The sequence below is a fragment of the Kwoniella shandongensis genome, chromosome 11 (assembly GCF_008629635.2).
Source record: "Kwoniella shandongensis chromosome 11, complete sequence".
Lineage (NCBI taxonomy): Eukaryota > Fungi > Basidiomycota > Tremellomycetes > Tremellales > Cryptococcaceae > Kwoniella > Kwoniella shandongensis.
In genome coordinates this window covers 653609-674299 of record NC_089297.1, presented here as the reverse complement: position 1 = coordinate 674299, position 20691 = coordinate 653609, and the positions used below count along the sequence as shown (strand labels likewise).

At 50.5% G+C, this 20691-nt stretch overlaps 5 protein-coding genes across 5 annotated transcripts; 2 read left to right on the top strand and 3 right to left on the bottom strand.

The window, feature by feature from the left end:
- Positions 1–191: 191 nt before the first annotated feature.
- On the bottom strand, positions 192–5565 carry CI109_106115 (uncharacterized protein; the record flags this gene model as incomplete). Its single annotated transcript, XM_032007469.2, has 17 exons — positions 192–728; positions 830–1220; positions 1313–1418; positions 1506–1620; positions 1682–1770; positions 1848–1959; positions 2057–2238; positions 2320–2420; positions 2474–2544; positions 2606–2650; positions 2724–2858; positions 2955–3203; positions 3264–3313; positions 3371–4006; positions 4091–4385; positions 4473–5429; positions 5506–5565. 17 exons carry the CDS (start codon positions 5563–5565, stop codon positions 192–194), a joined length of 4131 nt encoding a protein of 1376 aa, XP_031858204.2.
- Positions 5566–7033: 1468 nt separating this feature from the next.
- On the top strand, positions 7034–8876 carry CI109_106114 (uncharacterized protein; the record flags this gene model as incomplete). Its single annotated transcript, XM_032007470.1, has 7 exons — positions 7034–7130; positions 7190–7336; positions 7404–7437; positions 7494–7605; positions 7658–8454; positions 8511–8638; positions 8698–8876. 7 exons carry the CDS (start codon positions 7034–7036, stop codon positions 8874–8876), a joined length of 1494 nt encoding a protein of 497 aa, XP_031858205.1.
- A 1429-nt stretch (positions 8877–10305) lies between these two features.
- Positions 10306–11555, top strand: CI109_106113 (uncharacterized protein; the record flags this gene model as incomplete). The annotated part of the gene is made up of 5 exons (XM_032007471.1): positions 10306–10341; positions 10422–10553; positions 10637–11079; positions 11152–11301; positions 11372–11555. The coding sequence occupies 5 exons, from the start codon at positions 10306–10308 to the stop codon at positions 11553–11555; spliced, it is 945 nt and encodes a 314-aa protein (XP_031858206.1).
- Positions 11556–11998: 443 nt separating this feature from the next.
- CI109_106112 (uncharacterized protein) lies at positions 11999–13064 on the bottom strand (the record flags this gene model as incomplete). Its single annotated transcript, XM_032007472.2, has 5 exons — positions 11999–12461; positions 12522–12555; positions 12642–12735; positions 12904–12927; positions 13002–13064. The coding sequence occupies 5 exons, from the start codon at positions 13062–13064 to the stop codon at positions 11999–12001; spliced, it is 678 nt and encodes a 225-aa protein (XP_031858207.2).
- A 1381-nt stretch (positions 13065–14445) lies between these two features.
- On the bottom strand, positions 14446–20025 carry CI109_106111 (uncharacterized protein; the record flags this gene model as incomplete). Its single annotated transcript, XM_065967774.1, has 9 exons — positions 14446–14676; positions 14740–14939; positions 14996–15074; positions 15134–15281; positions 15343–15373; positions 15443–15670; positions 15728–17972; positions 18022–19029; positions 19168–20025. 9 exons carry the CDS (start codon positions 20023–20025, stop codon positions 14446–14448), a joined length of 5028 nt encoding a protein of 1675 aa, XP_065823846.1.
- Positions 20026–20691: the final 666 nt, after the last annotated feature.

Sequence of the window (20691 nt, the reverse complement as noted above, 5' to 3'; positions counted from 1 at the left end):
CGGTGTTGTTTGATCATAGTATGGGGAACTCCGACTATGTCGTGAGAAACAAAAATGATTCATCAGTAGTTGATAGGCACTATAGGTAGACTATTACGGGGGTTAAATGTATCTGGTATATTTTGTACCATCTCCACTCGCACACCGTATTCGAAGATCAACTCCATCTCGAAGCATCCTTGATCATCCATTCAGACTGCTTTCCCAACGTCGATAGTCAATTTCGAGGACCTCTTATCGCGTCCATGCTCAACGCCCACAGTCTTTGTCTTCCCTCCTCTACCCGCGTTGATCTCGCTCCGGTTCTGGTCCACGGAGCTATTACCGACCGTTTCAGCTGGTCGTTCGATCGACTGGATCGTCTCTGCAGTGGTCGATCCCCCAGTGGGCTTGACAATGTCTGGCAGCGGTGGTGCTGTATCCTTGTTGAGCAAATCGGCATTCGAAGGTCGTCGACTGGCTATAGGAGTCTTGATGGACATTGTCTCCTCCTCTTCGTCATGACTGCCCATCATTGGCACAGCACCATCATTACCCTCAGCAACGGTCTGCTTAGACTTGTCATCCTTGATGAACTGCCCTTCATTCTCATTCTCGTTCAGGTCCAAGGTGCGCGCATCGTCATCGTCGCTGCTATTCCCCGCCCCGTCTTCGGACTGAGGACGATAATGCGAGGTCATGCTGCTCTCTGAGCGCTGGGAAGCGACTACGTGGAGAGCCAGTCCGAGCTAAGCAGCGACATTCAAAGACATTAGCAACGAGGCAAGTCATGAGCGCCACACCGTACTATATTGGGGAGATATGGGAGGGAGGACGTGGCAGCACCCACCTTGGCCTGGATATTTGCCACTCTCAACATCATACTATCCCTCTTATCCCCTCCTCTCCTCTCAACCTTGTCCACGCTCTGTCTATCATCCGCTTTTTCTATATGCTGCGAGGCGGTATCTCCTCTCACTTGTCCAAGTACACTGACCATATCCCCTGTTGTGAGCTTCGACATACTAGATTGATACGATAATCTAGATCGGGGAGTAGCAAGTATTGACGATGCTCGTTTTCCAGTTCCAGAGTCGTCAAACCCGGCTGCCGAGGGCGTAGTGGGTCGGGATGATGTGTCGGACGCGTTCGAAGGGGAAGGGAGAGTGGCCAGAGCGCCATTGATTTGCGATTCGATAGTATTCATTATTTCCTCTCGTTCACGTTCTAGCTCTTGGATCCTATAGTAGGTCAAACCAAAGATGATCAGCCGAGCCCCCCCAGTTTGATGCTGTTCCAGCTACTTGAGAACCATATTCACTCGGCAACTTACGATTGGTGCATATCGGACAATTGACGCATAGCCTCTGCTCGAGCAGTCTCGGTATTGCGCAACTTTTCTTCAAGCTCGACATTCTGTTTGGACCGCTCGCTGGCGACTATCACACGACTTCATAGTCAGTACTCATGCTCGATAGCCCTCATCGAGTGAGTACTGAAGCAACTTTAACGAATCTGCGACTCACGACTTGATAAACGTTTTGCCTCTCTCCTCTCTTTCTCGATCTTGCTCTTGAGCTCATTCGCTTCGACTGTGAGTCGATCTGCGTACTTCTCAAACGTCTCAAATTGCTGCTTCCACTGCGATACCACATCGAGTTCAGCATTTATCACCGTTTGAGTCTGGGCATAAGTCACATACATGTTCGCCCTCTTGGATGAGTTTGAGAAGTCGTCGATTGATCTTGGATACTTTGAGCTCGAGGTCATCTCGTGTCTCGACGTAGTGCACTGCGATCGTTCGAGAGTGAGCACTGTATAACGGCAAGGCGTGGCCCGATTAATCGACTAGAGTAGCCCACACGTACAAGCTCTTTTCCTCATCATGGTTTTGGCAAGTTGTTCCCCTACTGTCAACTGCGCTTGGGCTCTCGCCATTCCAGTCTTCGTGAACCTCTGTATCAGGGTAGGTTTCTTATGCTATACCACGACACATAGAATGTCAGCAACAGGATCCCCATTACATGCGTCTCTCGTGCAGGGCCACACACTGAGGTACACGTATCGAACAACCCACCTTGTCCGCCAGTATCTTGTCAAAGACCGAAAGTACCGTTTCATGCTTCCACCATACCGGAGCACGGACTCTTTCTCCAAGATAGCTAGGCCGTTCACCTTTATAGTTTAGCCGGTTGAAATTGCGGAAATTGCCCTTGGGGTAGGACACCTTGAATTCCATGGGTATAGATCGGTCGGATGCTTCGATAGTCATACTGCGTGTCAGCGTAGTCTACCGAGTGTCGACTTGAGGACCAGTTGGGTGAAAAGAGTCGTCCTCACGATAGTCTGGGCCGAGAGCTGCTATGAGCTTTTGCCTCGCCTTCTCTCGACGAGTTCGGGGAGTGATCACGCCAACAGGAGGAGATTTGCACGTTAGTGAGCTACCAGAGATCATTCAGCTGTCGCTCAAGGCATATCATTAGCTGAGACTCACTTGGTGTCGATGTCCACGATCACGACTTCTGAGGGTGGAGCGAGGAGATATCGACATTCGCTCGGCATGCCCTGTCATGTCGTAAGACGGATAAGCGCACAGTAAAATTTTGGTTTCAAAGGGATCACTCACGATGATGTAGGGTCCGGGATCCTCAATGATGAATGTTGCATCGCGCTGCGCGGGTCAAGGGTAGGTATCAGTCTGCTGTACGAAGTTCGTCATGGTGAAGGTTGTGTGCGTAACTCACGGAATGAATTATTGGAAGTGCAATACCGTTCCAACCTCTCAGCTCGACAATGTATTTGAGGGTACTGACGGCGATATTAAGCATCGCAGGATGTTTCGAGCAGAATATGATTCGTCCGGAGTTGGAAAGTGCCACCTACAGTACCAATCATCGTCAGCGATTGTCATGCCTGCCACTTGCTACTCGCGCTTCACAGCAGCAACAATCCGTCGCCCTTGAAAAGTGACCCACCTCCGCACAAGTTAGGATGTGATCCAAATCAACAGCTTGGAACAAAGGCCAAAGTTGAAAATCAACCTTCATCAGGCCCCTCTCAAAATCCATTAGTCCACCAGGCATACATCCCTCAATGACGATCTGGTCGTCGGGAGTCGAGCCGACAAGAAGATGGAACATGTCGCCCGGTCGAGGGGCATCAAAGTTGAGTAAACGGGTGACTTGGGACATGTGAAGTCGGGCGTTCTTGGAGAATCTTGCCCACTACGAGGAAAGAGCACTAAGTGAGTAGGCAGTCTCGACCGTTTTTGATCCAGTACTCACACTCAACCGAAGGTAGTCTTGTAAGATGTCGTAGATGGGGAAACGCGACACTGTTCAACGTAGGATATCAGTGATCCTATTCCGCTGGAGAGCCACACCGCACCTACCCATAGTGATAGCATAGGGCATCCAGAAGATATCGCTCGATTCGTCAAATGCCATCGCCACATCCTCTGTGACCGAATCGACTGTACTCAACCTATCTCCCTTTCCACTCCTTCTCATCGGTCCACCCTCGAGATCCGAATCGCTCATCCCTGTCTCTGTCTCGAAATCACTTTCACTCCGATTCCTTCCCATCAGAAAGCCCAACGACGTCCTCCTTTTCTCCCTACCACCGGCACCACCCCGCGGGGTAGTAGACGCCTTCCGACCCATCGAATGGAGTGAATCTTGGGCTAATTTGGCTCGTTCATATCGCGTCTTTATACCTTTGAGCTGGATTGATCGATCTCTATCTGCATGAGTCCAGACGGTGAGCGTCACACCATAAAACGTGATTGTGTTTGTCTTCGAGGTGGTTGGCTTGGTCAGCCCATTTGGACCGCCGATTCCGGGATGACGAAGTAGACCCGCCTCGTTGGCAGAGAGGGTGGAATAATTATTGGGTAAACCACCACCAAGCGAGATGGCGCTGTCAAGTCGACTACGCCCGTCAGCGGCGAGGGTGTCGTGGCGGGGGATGGTGAATGTAAACGCGTGGCAGGTGGTCGGAGGAGACAAGGTGGAATTCACCACTTCCACTGGGTGTAAGTGAGAGTGTATCAGCACCCAACGTACTACTGCTACAGGATCGATCCTAGTGACTGATAGAAAGTCTGACGTACCATCTCTTGGATGTGCAAATTTGAGCGTCTTCGCTACCAATTTCTGAGCCCCGTCTGGTCCTGCATCAGACACATACTTCCCCTGCAAATTCTTCGATAACCCGCTCTGCGTGAAAGTACTAGCTTTCGAATCTTTCCTATCTCGTATCGCTGTCGTAGGTTGATCGGTACCGGTACGGTCGCCGCTAAATGCACTACCTAGCAGTTCGGGACGCCAAAAGAGCCCAAGGGAATCTTCGAGTGGTTGTACGCCGCGTGAGGTGTCAAGGTCCGCCATGGACCATTGTGCTGTTGCCTATAAGCGAAGGATATCAGATCTGAACATAGTATGCTAGCCAGCAGCAGAACAATTGGGGCATTATGCCGACGTGACAAGACTTACCTTTCCAAGACCTGAGACCAGGTAGAGCGAAGCGAGCTTTGCATCCATGTTGGTGCCCAATATCTTGTCTGCCTTCTTCATCGACGCGACACTTGTTGCAGACCTACTGAACCTATCTTTCCCCAAAGCACCTGCACTAAGACCAGCATTGTCGTTCCTTAATCCTTTCAATTCGTCCAGCAGCTCCTGATCCTCCTGTACACGATCTGGAGGATTAGGGAAGGTCCTTCCTTTACTTGTCGGACGACGAGCTGGTACCTCTTGAGTTTGGAAGCGAGAAGCTTGTATCGGCAGAGAATCGTTGGAGAGCATAGTGGGTGATTCCGGGGTCGATAGGTCGGCGAATGAAGAATGACGACTTTGTTGTGGTCGACCAAAGTCCGATGGTGTGAGTGATGTGGAAGAGCCGATGGAGGAGATGGGGATGCGATATCGCGGTTCCCGATATCGATGATGGTGTTCGCGGTGACCTTTGATGGGCGCTCTACGATGTTCCGCTATGATCTCTATCACTACTCGATCAAGTGATATTTCTGAATCTCGACGTCGATGCGAAGATGTTTTGTGGGGTTTGTGATGTCGATGTGAGTGAACGGACTTGTATTTGGTGGCTCTGTGCTGATCTTGTGACGTCCTGCCCTGGGGATTGAAGCTTGAAGAAGTTGGTGGTCTGGCAGCAGCGCGATCAGCAGAGACGGTGGATTCTAGCACACCTTCGTTCGAAGGTTCGAACGTGATATTAGGTGTAGCACGACCGTTATGCAAGAAAGGTGTCGCGGGGAAATGGGTCGGTTTAGACGATAAGTGGTCTTGCGAAGAATGCTTGTTACCAGAAGAACGACTAAGTGAACCAAAGAAGGATACCATGTCCACTTGGGAGGAGGTGTCGGGGGGCACTTGGTGTGACACAACGGTGAAGGGGACATTTCTTTCATACCAGATGGATGGTGAGTAGTGCTATGACACGGCCAACCAGGCAGGGTAAGGTAAAATTTCGAAATTGTATCACCATCATCAACGCCCCAACATCCACCCGCTCGAGCTCGAGCCATTGTGTTTCACCCTGCAAACGACTTCGATCGGACCTCCGCATCTGCGTTGGTACTGCTTAAATGGTTGGACCGAGGGTTCAGTAGTGTCAGCATATTGAGGCGGACTGCAGACGGCGTGTAACGATCGCGCGGGCCCGAGCGATCGATGCACTGAACTTGTATATCAGTAGTGCGTTTCACCTTACGCTTTGACCAACAAGAGGGACATTCCATCGCCGAAAAGGTCCATCAGGTCAGTGCTTGACCGAAAATTGGATTTCGCTGCATCCAATACTGGCGTGAATCACTTTAGTACAAGAACGGAGCATCGAACCAAGACATCGAGATTTATAGCGAATAAATACCTAAAAGTCGACTTGTATCGTCGTCAGCAGAAGGAACGAGTGACATGGAATGTCAGATAAGCTTCTGCTCTGAAGGCGTGTCAGACATACAGCGTTACCGTTCGCGAACGCGAAACACTCTCCCACGCTCACGTGTAGCAGGTCCAGTCTTCCCAATACAATCGGACGAGACAACGACGAATTAGAAGGCAGACGCGTCGGTGGTGGTGCGCCACATAACACACACAGACACACACATGCAACCTTCCCCCCGATCCTTTCCCTTTCTACCCCGTATCGATGATGACCCGAAAGAATGGTAGGTAGAAGAGTCAACGATAAGCACTCGCTTCTCTTTGTCTCGCTCTTGCGCCATGACAGCATAGTTACTCGCTTCGACGGGATTCTAATGAACAAGAGAGTAGTTGCGTAAGTCGGTGATTCCATTGGCGTTATGACGGATTTGACCGCGCTGCTGCGATAAGGATGTATGCATGCGACGCCGTTTAACGCGGAACCAATGAAAACTCGTTTATGATTTGTACCGTATAACGGCAGAGAGATAAGCAAAGTACACTGTTGTGCATTTAAAATGATCTTGGCGAGTCTCAGGGCAGGGGAGAGGGAATCAGAGTTTGTTTCTACTCTACGTAGACACGGCATGACGGTCACTTCCCATCCCAAGAGAAAGGGATAGAGGGGATAACGGTGGGAATGAATGTCCCTGAAATCGACGAGAACGGTATCTGCCGACAAGGGAAAGGGGGTTCACCATGTATTTTTCACTCACTGATAAGAACTTTGACCAACCGACCAATCAAACACTCTTATCCTCTCCCCGATGTATGTATGCATGCAATCTTGGTCTCCTCTCTTTCTCTGCTCGTGCACCCATCACCCAGCCATCGGACGGCCGAGTACCAAGAGCCCCTCCCCATTATTGAGCACGGTTGCTTCACTCTCCTTTTCGATCATCGACTCACTCAATAACAACAAAACCAACTGTTATTGTTCTTCTTTCTCTTCTTTCTTTCTCGATCCACTTATAATACATTTCATCACATCGCATCGCACAGTCGAAATCTGCGACCGCTCATATCAAGTACTGGTGACTCACATCGACCTTCACCAAGTTTCATCTCCTTCTTCTATCGTTGATCGATAAACAAGTCATTCTCCGCCCATCATGGTCAACGCGACATATACAGAGACGTCGTCTGACATCCTCTATTATTCCGCCGATGGAACACCTTACATCTACAACCTCGGTGACATGGCTTGGGGTGAGCACACCGTTCTTTCAATACCGTGACGGCTCGCTGATGTAACATTTCCACCCCAGTCATGTGTTCCATGGCTCTTGTCTGGTTGATGGTTCCCGGTGTCGGTCTCTTCTACTCTGGTCTCTTGAGACGAAAAAACGCCTTGTCCATGATTTTCCTTTCAGTGGCAGGTGTCGCTGTCGGCTCTTTCCAATGGTTCTTCTGGGGTGAGCTCGCTTTCAAAACCCAAAAATGACAACCAAGCAGTTGTATTGACAATTCCCACGCAAACAGGTTACTCTTTGGCTTTCTCTGACACTGGCTCAAAGTGAGTGACTGTTGCATTACAAAGCATCCCCGATCTGACCCGATCTCCCCTCCCAGGTTCATTGGAAACCTCGACTACTTCTGTCTCAAGGGAGTGCTTGGCGAGCCTTCAGCGGGATCCTCTCGAATCCCCGCCTTGGTCTTCTGTATTTACCAGTGCATGTTCTGTGTGAGTATGAACAGTTTGACACACATGCGGCCTAAAACTGACTTTCGACTAGCTCATCACTGGTGTTCTCGCCATCGGTGGCTTCGCTGAACGATCCAAGATCGGTCCCGTCATGGTCTTCCTCTTCGCGTGGCTCACCCTCGTGTACTGCCCTATCGCCAACTGGACTTGGAACGCCAACGGTTGGTCTTTCATCATGGGTGGTCTCGACTTTGCTGGTGGTACACCCGTCCACATCTCGTCCGGAACTGCGGCATTCGCCATCTCCGTTTACCTCGGCAAGCGACGAGGATACGGTACCGAGCGACTTGCCTACAAGCCCCACAACACCGCTTTCGTCATCCTCGGTACAGTCTTCCTCTGGTTCGGTTGGTTCGGTTTCAACGGTGGATCCGCTCTCTCTGCCAACCTCCGAGCCGTTCAAGCTTGTATTGTCACCAACCTTGCCGCGTCCGTCGGTGGTCTCACCTGGATGATGCTCGATTGGCGTCTTGAGCGAAAGTTCTCAGCCGTCGGTTTCTGTTCCGGTGCCATCGCTGGTCTCGTCGGTATCACCCCCGCTGCTGGTTTCGTCGGTTCCCCTGCTGCTGTCGCCATTGGTTTCGTCACTGCGGTCGCTTGTAACTTTGCCACCAAGCTCAAGTTCCTCCTCAACGTCGACGACACCCTTGATGTCTTCGCTTCCCACGGTGTCGGTGGTATGGTCGGAAACGTTCTCACTGCTCTTTTCGCTCAGGCCTCTGTCGCCGCATTCGACGGTATCACTGAGATTCCCGGTGGTTGGTTCGACCACCACTACGTGCAATTGGGTTACCAAATTGCTGATCTCACTGCCGGTTTCGCTTACTCGTGAGTTTCTGGAACGTGGCAATCAGTAGAGACTGTGCTAACTTATCTTCCTGCAGCTTCGTCATGACTTCCGTTATCTTGTGGATCATGCACTTCATTCCCGGACTCCGACTCAGGGCGAGTGAGGAGGCTGAGATCGTCGGTATCGACGATGCTTACCTCGGCGAGTTCGCATACGACTATGGTGAGTGCGAAATCCATCTGGCCTGGTCGGTCAATAGCTGATTTATGTTCTCTTTCCAGTTGGCACCGACCCCGAGCTTCGTCTCCACCGAATCGACTCTAAGCCTACTATGACTTCCGGAGACGTGATTGCCGATCACCCTATCAACGGTGACAACGGTGCCGATGCCAGCAACGAGAAGATCGACCCTCATGCTACCGGTAACGCCGCTGCGGGTGGTGGTCGTGTCGACGTATAATCGTGTCGTGTGCGATTCACTTCTCGTCGACTATCGACTTGACTACTTGTTTCTTTCTCTCTCTCCATAGACGTATGCTCCAAAGTGTGGGGTATCAAAACCAGTTGTTGTGTTATGCAGAGTCTAGGTTCAGTCCTTATCATTTAGGGGATGTGCCATAACTATAATCTTTTAGTGGTCTCGCAGCTTTTTAGAATAGCAGTGAGGTGATGTGATGAATTGAAAATGGGTTTGGTGCTCTACTGCCAAGTATGGTTTTACGCGAAGCGAGATGGTGGAAAAAGGAAGTCATATGACTTGGAAGCATTTTTACGCGTCATTAACCGGCTTGGCATGTTGCATGAAAATGAGTAGGTGTCGAAATGTGATGACTGCATCTTAAAGGCATTGTTGCATGTATATACGATCACTACAACTCTTTTGAATGGAATGATATAACGCCCGAACACGAATGGAAACACACACAAACATATAGTACAGATATCACATCGACGACAATGGCAGCCAATACATCACCCGTGACGCGGACGACTAGCAATGCGACTACGGCCACCGCCTCATTTACGAGTTTCAGAGACAAGATGGTCCGTGCGTTGAGTCCTAATAGGGATCGGGAATTAGAGGGAGAAGGAAGTGGTAGTGTGGATGGAAGGATGGGTATGAGACCTAGGACATCAAGCTATGGCAGTGAGTATCTTTGCGACTACCGTCTACGTGGGGGTGAAAGGGGGGAACTTTTTCTTTGTTTTTTTGATTTCTCATTGGTTCGATCTTCGTCATTCTCTGCATGCTTGTGAAGATCTGGTAACGCAGGTACCGTACCATCCAAAGGGAGGGAAGCAAAGGAAGGAAGAGGGAGACTAAAAAGACCTTATCTGTAACTAAAGGAAGGAAAAAGTCTTATCTCGCCAGTGAGAAAAGTCGTCTTCTTAGCCAATCAAATTCCGAGATTGCCTATCTCCCCCCTTTCCTTCCGTCGTTCCCTCTTGCGGTGTGAGCGGTGGATGAAAGAGAGTTTAGTTGGGCTTTGGGCTTGGCGAGATATGCTTGCGAGCAAGCAAGCCTGCCTGCCTCTGCAATACGTACTGCTATCGCGAATCGAATCGAATCGCAAGCATGGGATGGACATTGGGGAGAGCAGAAGGAAATTAGGGGTGTTACCTCTCCGATTTGTGATTTGTTTACCATTACCGGGGTGTTGGGAAGGGAAAAACGTCATTTGCGCCACAAGTCCATTCACTTCACTTCATTCATTCATCCCAGATTATCGTTACACACACACACGGTCCTATTGCCACCGTCCCTCTTTGCTATCTTACTTTCGGTTGCCATATCCCCAATTGTCCATCAACAGTCAACAATACATCCAAATCATTAGTCTACTTCACTTGAAACTCATTGCTTACCCAACACACCACTACTAGCAAATATGTCTTTTGCTGAAGAACGCGGGAGACAACCTGTCGTGAGTGGATTAACATCACCTCCTGCTCTTCCTCTCGGTGTGTGCTTTGGACATTTGCTAAATGATAATCGCTGTGACAGATCTCTACCGGTCGTGGAGGTGCGGGCAACCTTATCAATAAGCTCAATTCCCCTAATCGCGGTATCGATCCTCAAGTCGCTCCTGGTGCTGAGCGAGGTAGAGAGCTTTCCCCTCATCCCGTTGGTGAACTCGTGAGTTATCTCTCATCAAATGAACCGAAACACATCATTCCCCGTATTTGACTCGTTCAACTGACGCATCATCATACACTCAGGTGACACACTCTGGTCGTGGAGGAGCAGGAAACATTCGAGCTCCTTCCCATTCTCGTACTCCGGCAGATCTCAAGCGAGACGTACAAGAAGAAATACTCCAAGAGAAATACATTGCCGAGCGAAGAGGTCGTCAGGCCGAAGAGGCGTTCTCGACAGGACGTGGAGGTGCTGGAAATATGAACAAGTCCAAGTCCAGATCTAGATCAAGGAGCGCGGCCAGAGGTGCAGGGGGCGCCGTCCCAGTCGTTGCTGGAGGAAGGAGGGATGGAAGTCAGCCGCCTGTTCTTGCCCCTGCGGTACATGCCAGTGGGAGAGGTGGATTCGGCAATATCAAGGAGGAGAGAGGTGATTCGATCGATCTCGAAAAGGAAGCCGCCAACAGAAAGTACGAGGAGGGTATCGCTGCTCGACACCATGCCGACGAACACAAGCATCCTCATCCGTAAGTCAAGAGCTGTCACAACATCGTTCCCCAACTTTAATAGTACTGAAACTGACAGACCACAATGTACAGCGTGTCAACCGGACGAAGTGGAGCAGGAAACGTTCATGTCCCATCTGCGACCGATCACGTTGACATGACCACCTTGACTCAAGAGGAACGAGAGGCATACGCCAAAGTCCATTCTCATGACAAAGAACATTGGCTCAACACCGGTCGAGGGTGAGTAACAACAGCATCAATACATCCAAGCCAAAGGGCGAAGCTGACATTATTCGGTTCGGCCTTGTAGTGGAGCAGGTAACATGGTTCCCCCTTCTGCTTCTGCTTCGAAAGATCATTCTCCAGCTGGACATGGCCACGATAACGAGCGTGGACGCGAACACAAGGGCGGAGTGATCGGTAATGTCCTGCGTTCCCTCAGTCGAGCAGCAGGTAGAGAAAAGAGTGCAGACCGAACCAACGGGCAGGTGTAATTCTTTCCTTTTCATATGATCTGGTAATATAGGCTTGGGAAAGTGGGGGAGAACAGAGTGATCTAGGAGATTGGGTAATAATATGTGATCGTGTTAAATGTATATCTCGTTGTCCTCGTCATCGTACAAAGCAAGTGTCTGCAATTGATACAACGAAGCAGACTTGTTGACTGTTCGACATTTGATCGCGCTTGAAGTGTGCTGCTCTGCGCCAGTTTGAATCAAGCAAGTTTGTATACACATGTTCGATCCCAAGACCGGACAACAACTAAGCTACACTGTGTCACGGTGGTCTAATGGTACGGCGATGTCGTCCACCGACAGTATCCCGCTCCCTCCGTCCTTTTAGTTGATTGGATTCTCCACCCTCTGCTCCCTCTCTTTCATATCTAGCAACCCGGAGACAACCCCTCCCGCCCTAACAGTCCTCATAGACACACCTCTCACAGAATCACACATTTCTGCTTTTTTCTCTTACTCCCCGTTCCACCTCCAATCCCTCCTTGTCCACCTTCCCCCGCTCCACCCCTCTTATTGACTTTGATCTGCCTGACCAAACTCTTAAATCCCGATTCTACATTCGTATTCGTCTTTGCTGACGCTTCGTAGAAATCACAACCCAACGATCTGGCCAAACTTGATCCTTCGTCTGTGGAGACTTCCCTAGAATGATATTGATCTTTCTTATTTCCAACAATGACGATAGGTGTGCGTCTTCGTTGTTGGGAAGCGGAAGCGGATTGCGGTTGTTGAGAGTATGGGGATTGAGGTTGATGGGAATATGGATGATAGGATGATTGGGATTCGTCTTCTTTCACTCGGAGAACTCGTTCGACGATACGTTCCACTCGCTCGAAAGTGGGTCGGGACGTTATAGAGTATACGATGAGGAATCCTTCGCCGTCGCTAAGAACATATGACATGTCAGTTGTGTTTCTTGAGATTTACGCAAACGACAAGGCTCACCGTATCCACTGATCTCGAAGTGCAGTGTATTCCTCTACACGAAATCACCAAACGCACAAGGTATCAAATCAGCTCTTTGCAACCCAGACCCAGTCCTGCCAACGAGCCCGCCGGACTCACCCTGTCCAGCCGTATCTAAGACCTCTAACAAACACGGTTGATCGTCTACAACCCATTGTTTTCGATAACAATCTTCGATCGTAGGGTCGTATGTCTGATGGGGGAGTGGTATGGTAGATGTGGGATAAGTTGGAAATAAAATGACGTGGGGGTTCGAGGAGGAGCGGGCGGAATGAAGTGGTTTTGTGATCGTCAGCAAAATGACCCGCTATCTCCGTCCATCACTCCAAGTCGCACGAGGTAGAGCAAGCCGATCACTCACCTCGACAAATGAAGACATTGTAAACTGTTCAAATCCAATCGCATCAGCCACTCATTTCAATCGCTCTCAGAGGCAAAGTACGCCAGACCCTAACCCACCTGAACTGTCAAAGCCGTTTTACCCACACCTCCATCGCCCAACACCGTTATCTTGAATAACATACGAGGAGCGGGACCCTATGATCATCGAATATAACAATCAGCGTTCTTCTCTTCAGCAACTACTTGGTCGATCATTGTTGGGGTGGATCACCTCCACGCTGAGGTTGGATATGCCCCAGAAAGGAGGTGATTTGTTCCCACATCCAGTTCTTCTACAGTGGAGATGCTGCCGGAGCTCAACTAAGGCGGAGGGGATGAGAGGAGGAATAAGCTTACCATCTTATCAAATGTCTATATCTATATCTGAACCCAAGCTGAGTTTTATAATGACGAATCGAGCGGGTTTGAACTAGTAATAACGTTGTAGTTCAACAAGATAGATGCGCGTCGATACTTTGAATTGCTGCTGGGGCGAACTTCGATTCGATCTCAGGTACTTGAGGTTGACAGTCAATCGAAGCTGAGCTGAGCAGAGTTACACGAGTGAGTGTGAATGTAGCGAAACGACGAGTTATCGCGATTCTTTGTGGTCGTTTCAAGAGAGAGAGCAGGTCCGAACCTATTGTAGGTCGTATAATGATCGCGTCGAGTCGCAATTGATATCTCTTGAAGGTGAGATGTGACCAAGTGTAATGTGCACTTCGTTATACGGGTCCGATCCAGCTTGTATACTGTGTACCGTGTAATGTATGTGTTTGTTGACTCTGCGTGTGGATTTGTATATCGACCAAGGTCGAGCGGTTGTGAACGTAACAACAGATCGGTTGACCAGGTCGGATCGCGATGCGAGGTCGTGTATTAGCAAACACGTGAATGGGGGATCGTCGTCGACGTCTTTATGCTGTGAAGTGAAGCGAATCCACCCTTTGATGTCGGTAGTATCAAGATGAGAGATTGAAAAAGATGCAGAAGATGATCCGTGCAGCGAAATAGGTTGATCAAGATGTGATGTGATTCCCGAGTGTACCGGCAATCCAGTCAAACCCCAATCCCTCGCGTGCGCAGCAACTCTTTCCTTCCCGTCTACAATATCGACAACCCCACTCGACCTCGTACATGCTTACATGCTTACAATCTTACTCACACAGCAATCCCTGCATACCAACGTACCGAACACTAGTCCGCAACGTAAACCTTGTCCGTAATAAGGGATGACATAAACAACATTATACAAAGGCACTACTGCTCATAAATCATACTGTATACACGCTTCGCAACGCGACGTTAGACTTTCGTTCATTACTCCCTCGCTTTCGTTCTCTCCTTTTCCTGCTTTGAAAGCGATATGCACACTTGTAATACTTGGTTGGGTCGTTCCTCCTCCTCTACTTTGATGGTCAAGCTTCATCCACCAACTTCCCTCTTTGCGTTTCGTGCCATCCCCCCGTTCCTTGTCTACAGTCAGTGCCTCGAGAGGAACACTCCACACGACCAACTCTCTCTACGTCCTGACAGTCTTGGCCCCTCTTTTAGCCACCGCTTTCCCAATTTTGCTCTCTGCAAAAGTCCACTTTTCATCCTTCTCCTGAATGAAACGATGTTCTAGCAAATCTCGAGCCATCGGTCGATCTCTCGGATCCGTCGCCAGACATTTGTTGTACAGGAAATCTAGGGCTGTGTCGGATAGATGTATATCGGGAGGAAGAGGTGGTCTAGCACGCTTGTTGAATAGCTATAACGCGTCCGAAGGGTCATCAGTCCGAGCTCATAACCGGTACTGCAAACTCCGACTTACCTCAAACATCGCCGCGAATTGCTCCATATCTCCCCAAGGTCGTTTTCCCGACCACATCTCTAGGACAACACACCCCAAACTCCAGATGTCTACTTTGCCAGAATATGACCTCTCGCTGTACGAATGGATCACCTCTGGTGCCATCCAGAACACGGAACCTTTCATGTTCGTCGCTTGGCCAAATGAGTCATATGCGTCGGCTGAGGCAGGGTCAGCTTTGTCTCTTGTCTGCACCGTAGGACCTATCACCACTTACAAGTCTGTTTCGAAATACCAAAGTCGGAGATCTTACAGATTCCCTGACCGTCCACAAGGATGTTATCACCTTTGAGATCCTGCACAGTTTAGGTCAGCCTCAGGTGATGCCATTTCCGAGCAAAGTGGTAAAAGTCACCCGATGCCAGATATTCTTCGAGTGGAGATAAGCCAAGCCTTCCAAGATCTGCTCAGTGAAGAACCTGACCAGCTGAGGCTCAAAACGAGCTTGATTTGGAGTACGATAGATCGACGCGATGGTACCTCCTGGGACGTATTCGAGGAAGCTGAGTCATCCCCGTCAGTCACCCATCGGGCAAAGTGTTGACAAAACGGTGTGCAACTCACATAGAAAGATACTCCGGACTAGTTTCGTACCCTGCGTATTCGACATTCGTTAGCAGGATTCTTTTAAATAGAACGCAGCAAGCACTCAAGTGATACTCACCAAGATATGCCACGATATTCCGATGTTCCAGATCCTTCAACAACTCAATCTCATCCCTGAGTGCCTTGATCATCCCTTGTTGTCTCTTATCATTCCTGTCGTCCTCGGTAGCTGGAAGTTCGACCTGTTTCACAGCCATCATATCTCCAGTTGTCACGTTGAGTGCGATGTAGACTCGTCCGTAAGATCCTTTACCGATCAACTCCCCTTTGACCCAGTTGACGGTGCCTACATCCAAGTCAGTCAGGTCAGTTCGGATGGTGCTGATGAGGGATGACTGCTCACCTGGTTTACCGTCCGTAGCAGGAGACTCGGGGATGGTCGGAGGTACTTGTCCTTGTGCCAATTTGGATGGTGTAACTTCCACTAACTTGTGATCCCACATACTCGCACTCTTCCTTCTTTCGACCTTCTTGGTCTGTTCAACAGGTACAGGCGTAGCTCTCCTCTGCGTCGCCACTCCGTCATCATCCTTCGTTTCTCGTTGCAATGTCCTTCGTTTGTGATCAGCAACCACTCTGATCGATCGTCTCGCTTCAGATTTGTTGAACTTGCTTCGGAAGCTGGCAAAAGATCCAGGTTTGGGGGGTTCTGCCACAGGAGAGCTAGCGGGAGGACGAGGAGGAAGCGCTGGTGGGATCGCTTCAGCCTTTGATGGAGTTTCGGTAGCTGGAGTAGTGGGTGTCGATGCTGTACCGGGAACAAACGGCTGGTCCAGGTCGATCTTCGGGAAGACTCGATCGAGATTCTCGTACAGTTGTTCTGGTTCGGGTCGGATATTCCACTGATTGGGATCTCTCGGCCTAGCGAAGGACTTGCCTCTCCTCACACCTGTACCCTCTCCGTTGCCCTCCGACTCGGTCGCGCTGTCCGAAGGCGTTGTGGCCGATCTAACAAGGGTTGACGTTTCATTCTCCAAAGCGGCTGTATTGACGATGAGGTTTGGTTTGGAAGGGGACGGTCTGAGAACTCCTTGGGACCCTCGAGTTGATTCTTCTACACCTTGAGGAGCAGTGATAAATAGCGTTGCCTCATCCTCGTCAGTTGTCGCTGTAACTGTGTTCTCGCCTGATCCTGAAGCCGACCGTCCTATCATATCCCTGATATGACTCTCCCACATACCAGCCTTGGCTGTGTCATTCGAATCACTCTCGTCTCGCGCTCGGACTGTCGCGTCGGAGCTCACGGTTCCTGCAATAGAGAGCGTATCCGACTCTGACCTACCAGATCCACCAACCGATAACCAAGACGACTTCGGCGGCGAGCTCGTATATGGGAGTTGCGAGTCCCTCTCGTCCCACACGCTCGATTCGCTGACACGTCTCCCGTCACTGAGGCCCGGTGAAGGGCTAGTAGTGTACGGAATTGATGCCGAACCACTTCTTGGGCGGCTATATACAGGTAACCTGTTGGACGTCGGGAAGTAGCTCTCGTGTCCAGGGGTACGTGCAGTATGAGGTGGGCTTGCATCGTCGTAATACGTCGAAGGTCGATGAGGGAGGGTCGCAGTCTCAGGCGAAGTCGGAGCGGGTGGTGATCGATCGTAGTGAATCGTCTGCGGACGACTCGCAGAGACTGGTTCTTGGTCATAGCTGTTTCCTCGGACTGGACGGGGGAAGGAAGCGAAGGTTTGATATGTGGGGAGACTCGGGTTGCTTGGATGCGGCGAGGGGAAGGGAACCATGCCTGGATCTAGAGGGGGAACTTGCAGAGAAGGGGCTCTAGGCGGAGCAGATTGCGATGGCTCGGGGTATCGCCCATCTTGCGCCCTATCTAACGATGGATTTCGATAGCTTGCAGATTGGTAAGATTGTCGTTCTGCGTACCCTGGATTTGGCGTCATTGTTGTACGTGGAGGCACACCGTACGACGGATGAGGAAGCATCCCTTGAGCCGTCATTGGACGGAGATTGTCCATAGATCTGGCGTTCTGCAAAGACGGGGTCTGAAGATGATCGCTACTTTGTCCTCGGGTGTAAGCATATGGGTGTGCAATGCGAGGATCGCCACGCTGGGTGTTTTGACTTGTTCGGCCGGTGACTTGCTGTAAACGCGGGTCGCTGAGGCGATCTTGCGCATGCGAAGCTTCGGCGTAAGGGTGTCCAGGAAAGCCAGAAGGGCGACGAGCTGGTAAAGTTTGTGGGTACGGCATCTCGGTCGCAAACTGACTTGTTGGTGAATGGTATACAGGTTGAGCACTACCTGGACGCACAGGAACAGGATTCGAACCTTGTCTGATAGACCATCGAGGATCAGAAGGTCGTCTCGCTGCCATTGATGATTCCGGTCTATCGAATGAAGCATTCCAGCTCGGGTCGTAAGTTGCCGTTTCGTCGATTGGCGCGCCAACACGAGCCCTGCTTCGGTAGTACTCCTGCTTGTCACGTCGGTCTCGCTCGAAAGTGTGAAATCGAGCGTTCTTTTGCTCGCGAGCTTGTTGTTCACGCTGTTCAGCTTCCCAGGCTGCTCGTGCAGCTTCAAGTGCTTGTCTTCGTTCCTCTTGTTGCTGTTGCTCCGCCGCCACCTCTCGCTGTGATTTGTCAGATACTAAGTTGATAGCCGAGATGAGATACACTCACCGCTCTCGCCTCATCTTGCAACTGCTCCCGCTGTCTTTGCTCCGTCTGCACTCTCTGTATCATCTCCCACAGCTCCCTTTCAGACTGCTGTTCTCTCAGAGCAAGCTCTTCATCCTCCTCCAACTGTCGTCGCCTTTCAGCCTCTTCCGCCTGCTGAGCCTCTTGCTCTTGCCTTTGAAGCTGTTCTATCAGTGCCCGTGTCTCCGGGTCCATATCGCTGTCTACGCTCAGACCCAAACCTTGACCTGTTGGTCGTTGGCTTGGTCCAGCTAGGGCGTTGTATGAGACCTTGTCTTGAGGATGACTGAAACGTGCAGGAAGGGTCGGTGTCGCATTTGACGGTTTGGCGACCAGCATAGGAGGTGTCGAAGGGTGTTGAATGTCAAAGTTACGGCTCACTGGTGATGAATGAGACGACGCGACGCGAGGAGGTGGAGCTGTGAACGACGCAGGAGGAGTGGGTATAGCTGGCGAGTTCGTGCTTACAGACGGTTCGGTGATAGGAGATCTGGAACCACCAGTTGAACTCGAAAGCCTCACTCCTGTACTTTTGATAAAGTTCTTCCTAGTTCCTCGCTGGATTTGCGCCGAAGCCCATTCGTCCGCATCGGGTCCCAAGTCACTCCAGTCGCTCGCACTGAGTGCACCGCGTTCCAGCAATTCTCCGCTCGCACTGCTGACACTCCCTTCCTTTGAATGTCGACTCGATACTCGCTTCAGTAGGGCATGCGGTAAGTCTGTGTTGATCGGGGACATCTCAGCACGTCTGTCGTCTGCGGCTGACCGGTACGGTGGATACTCTTGAGCGATAGGAGGGATGACCGATGCGGCTGATGATGGAGGGACGTTGGTCTGCTTGACGAGAAATTTGAGGGAGGCGCGGGAATCGCCTTGGGTCGCACATAGATTCAGTAATGCTGCAGGTAAGATCGGGGTTTCGTCTGCTGACTCGCCAATCTCTGTGCGATACATTGAGAGTGTGGGATGGTCTTCGTCACGTATACGTAGCTATTGCTGGTCAGTCAATGATAAGGATGCGCGACTCACCTTTGAAAACACTTTCTCTCTGATCCCTTCGGCGGTATTGATACCAGTTATGTCCACCAAATGAAAAGAGTCATTATCCGTGGTGACCTGTAACCTGACCTGGTGTCCTTGCATTGATCCTGATCGGTTTCTGTTTGACATTCCCACACTCATCATGCTTCCCGCCTCGCTACCTGTCACTGGACTGGTGACATTCTCCGGACTGGCAACGCGTCCCTGGATAAAGTGCTGATGAGCGTATTGGGACGAAGAGGGTGTAGGTGGTGGATAGGGGGTGGACGGGAATGCCGAGGGAGATTGACCACTCTGTGGTGAAGGAATGGCAGATCGAGGAGGGGGTGAAGGGATGGCAGGAAGAGGAGGAAGTGCTCGTGAGGGGGAATGATGAACGTTTGATCCGCTCGCTGTTCTCGATTCATGTTGAGGACGGGGTGGTTGATCCGGTATGGGTGTAGTGAAAGCGCGTCGTAGGTGCCTTTCAGGTTGAGGAGGCGGTTGTGGAGGTACTGGAGAGACTTCCGGTGGATGCCCATACGATATGGGTGCTGGTGTAGGTGTGGGAATAGATGGGTGAGCGGTGGGGAAGGTCGAAATGGATGGTAGTGGAGATGATTGTGGAGCAGGTATGGAAGGTAGAGGTAAAGGACCACGTTCTTTGACACTCAATGCTGGAGAGTTTGGTTGTGGAATGGATACGGAGCTTGCACCACCACCACCACCACCTCGTCCAGAACTTGCTATGCTGATAGGGGAAACGCCTGTCAAAGAAGGTGATCTTTGACTCTGACTTCCTGATTTTGGTGGTGAACCATCATCATCCGAGTTATCTGGATTGGCGATGTAAAGTCCCGGTGCGATCCCTCGTCTTCTCGCACCTTGAGGTCTCCGTGATGGCGGCGTAGGTGTGGAAGGTCCAGCTTGCGTTGTGACGCTCAATTGTGGGTGAGGTTGGACCATCTTGCAGAATGATGACGCGGGTCGACGGCCGGTAGCGAAGGGCGTAATTCGAAGAGTCGGAACTCGTTGACATATGAATTGGCCGTGCTGTGCTGCAAAGGTCGTCTGAGAATCAAAGGCAGGTTTGATGAACAAAGGTAAGCTTTGTTCGGACCATGAAACGATGAAACCAAGATGCTATCTACTGAAGGTTGCTTGGCTCGGCGGCTGACTGCGCGAGGTCACTACTCACCTAAATTTAGATGTACAGTGATGCGTGTGTCATTTGAGTCCTGTCCATCGTCAACTTGCTTGTCTGTCTGTATTCCTGACTGTATCCGATACCGATGCTATCTATCTAAATGATATGGGGTATATATGAGTGTGATGAACAATGTATGCGAATTATGTTTTGATTGTGGATGAACGGATAATGCAGAGATGGGATGTGAGCAGTGAGGGTTGATTTGCGTTATAGGTTACGTTAACTATTACGACTAGCTAGCTATTCAGTTACACATGGGCTATAGCGACCAAGTGGCAATCAACCAGACATCGATCAGTCAAATTCATCTTGACGCTCTCCGAATAGTACTTTATCGACCAACTAGTACTAAGCGGAGCCGAATACGGAGGCGACATGCATCTCCCATCCACTCGAGGGGAGAGGCGGACTGTACGATGAAG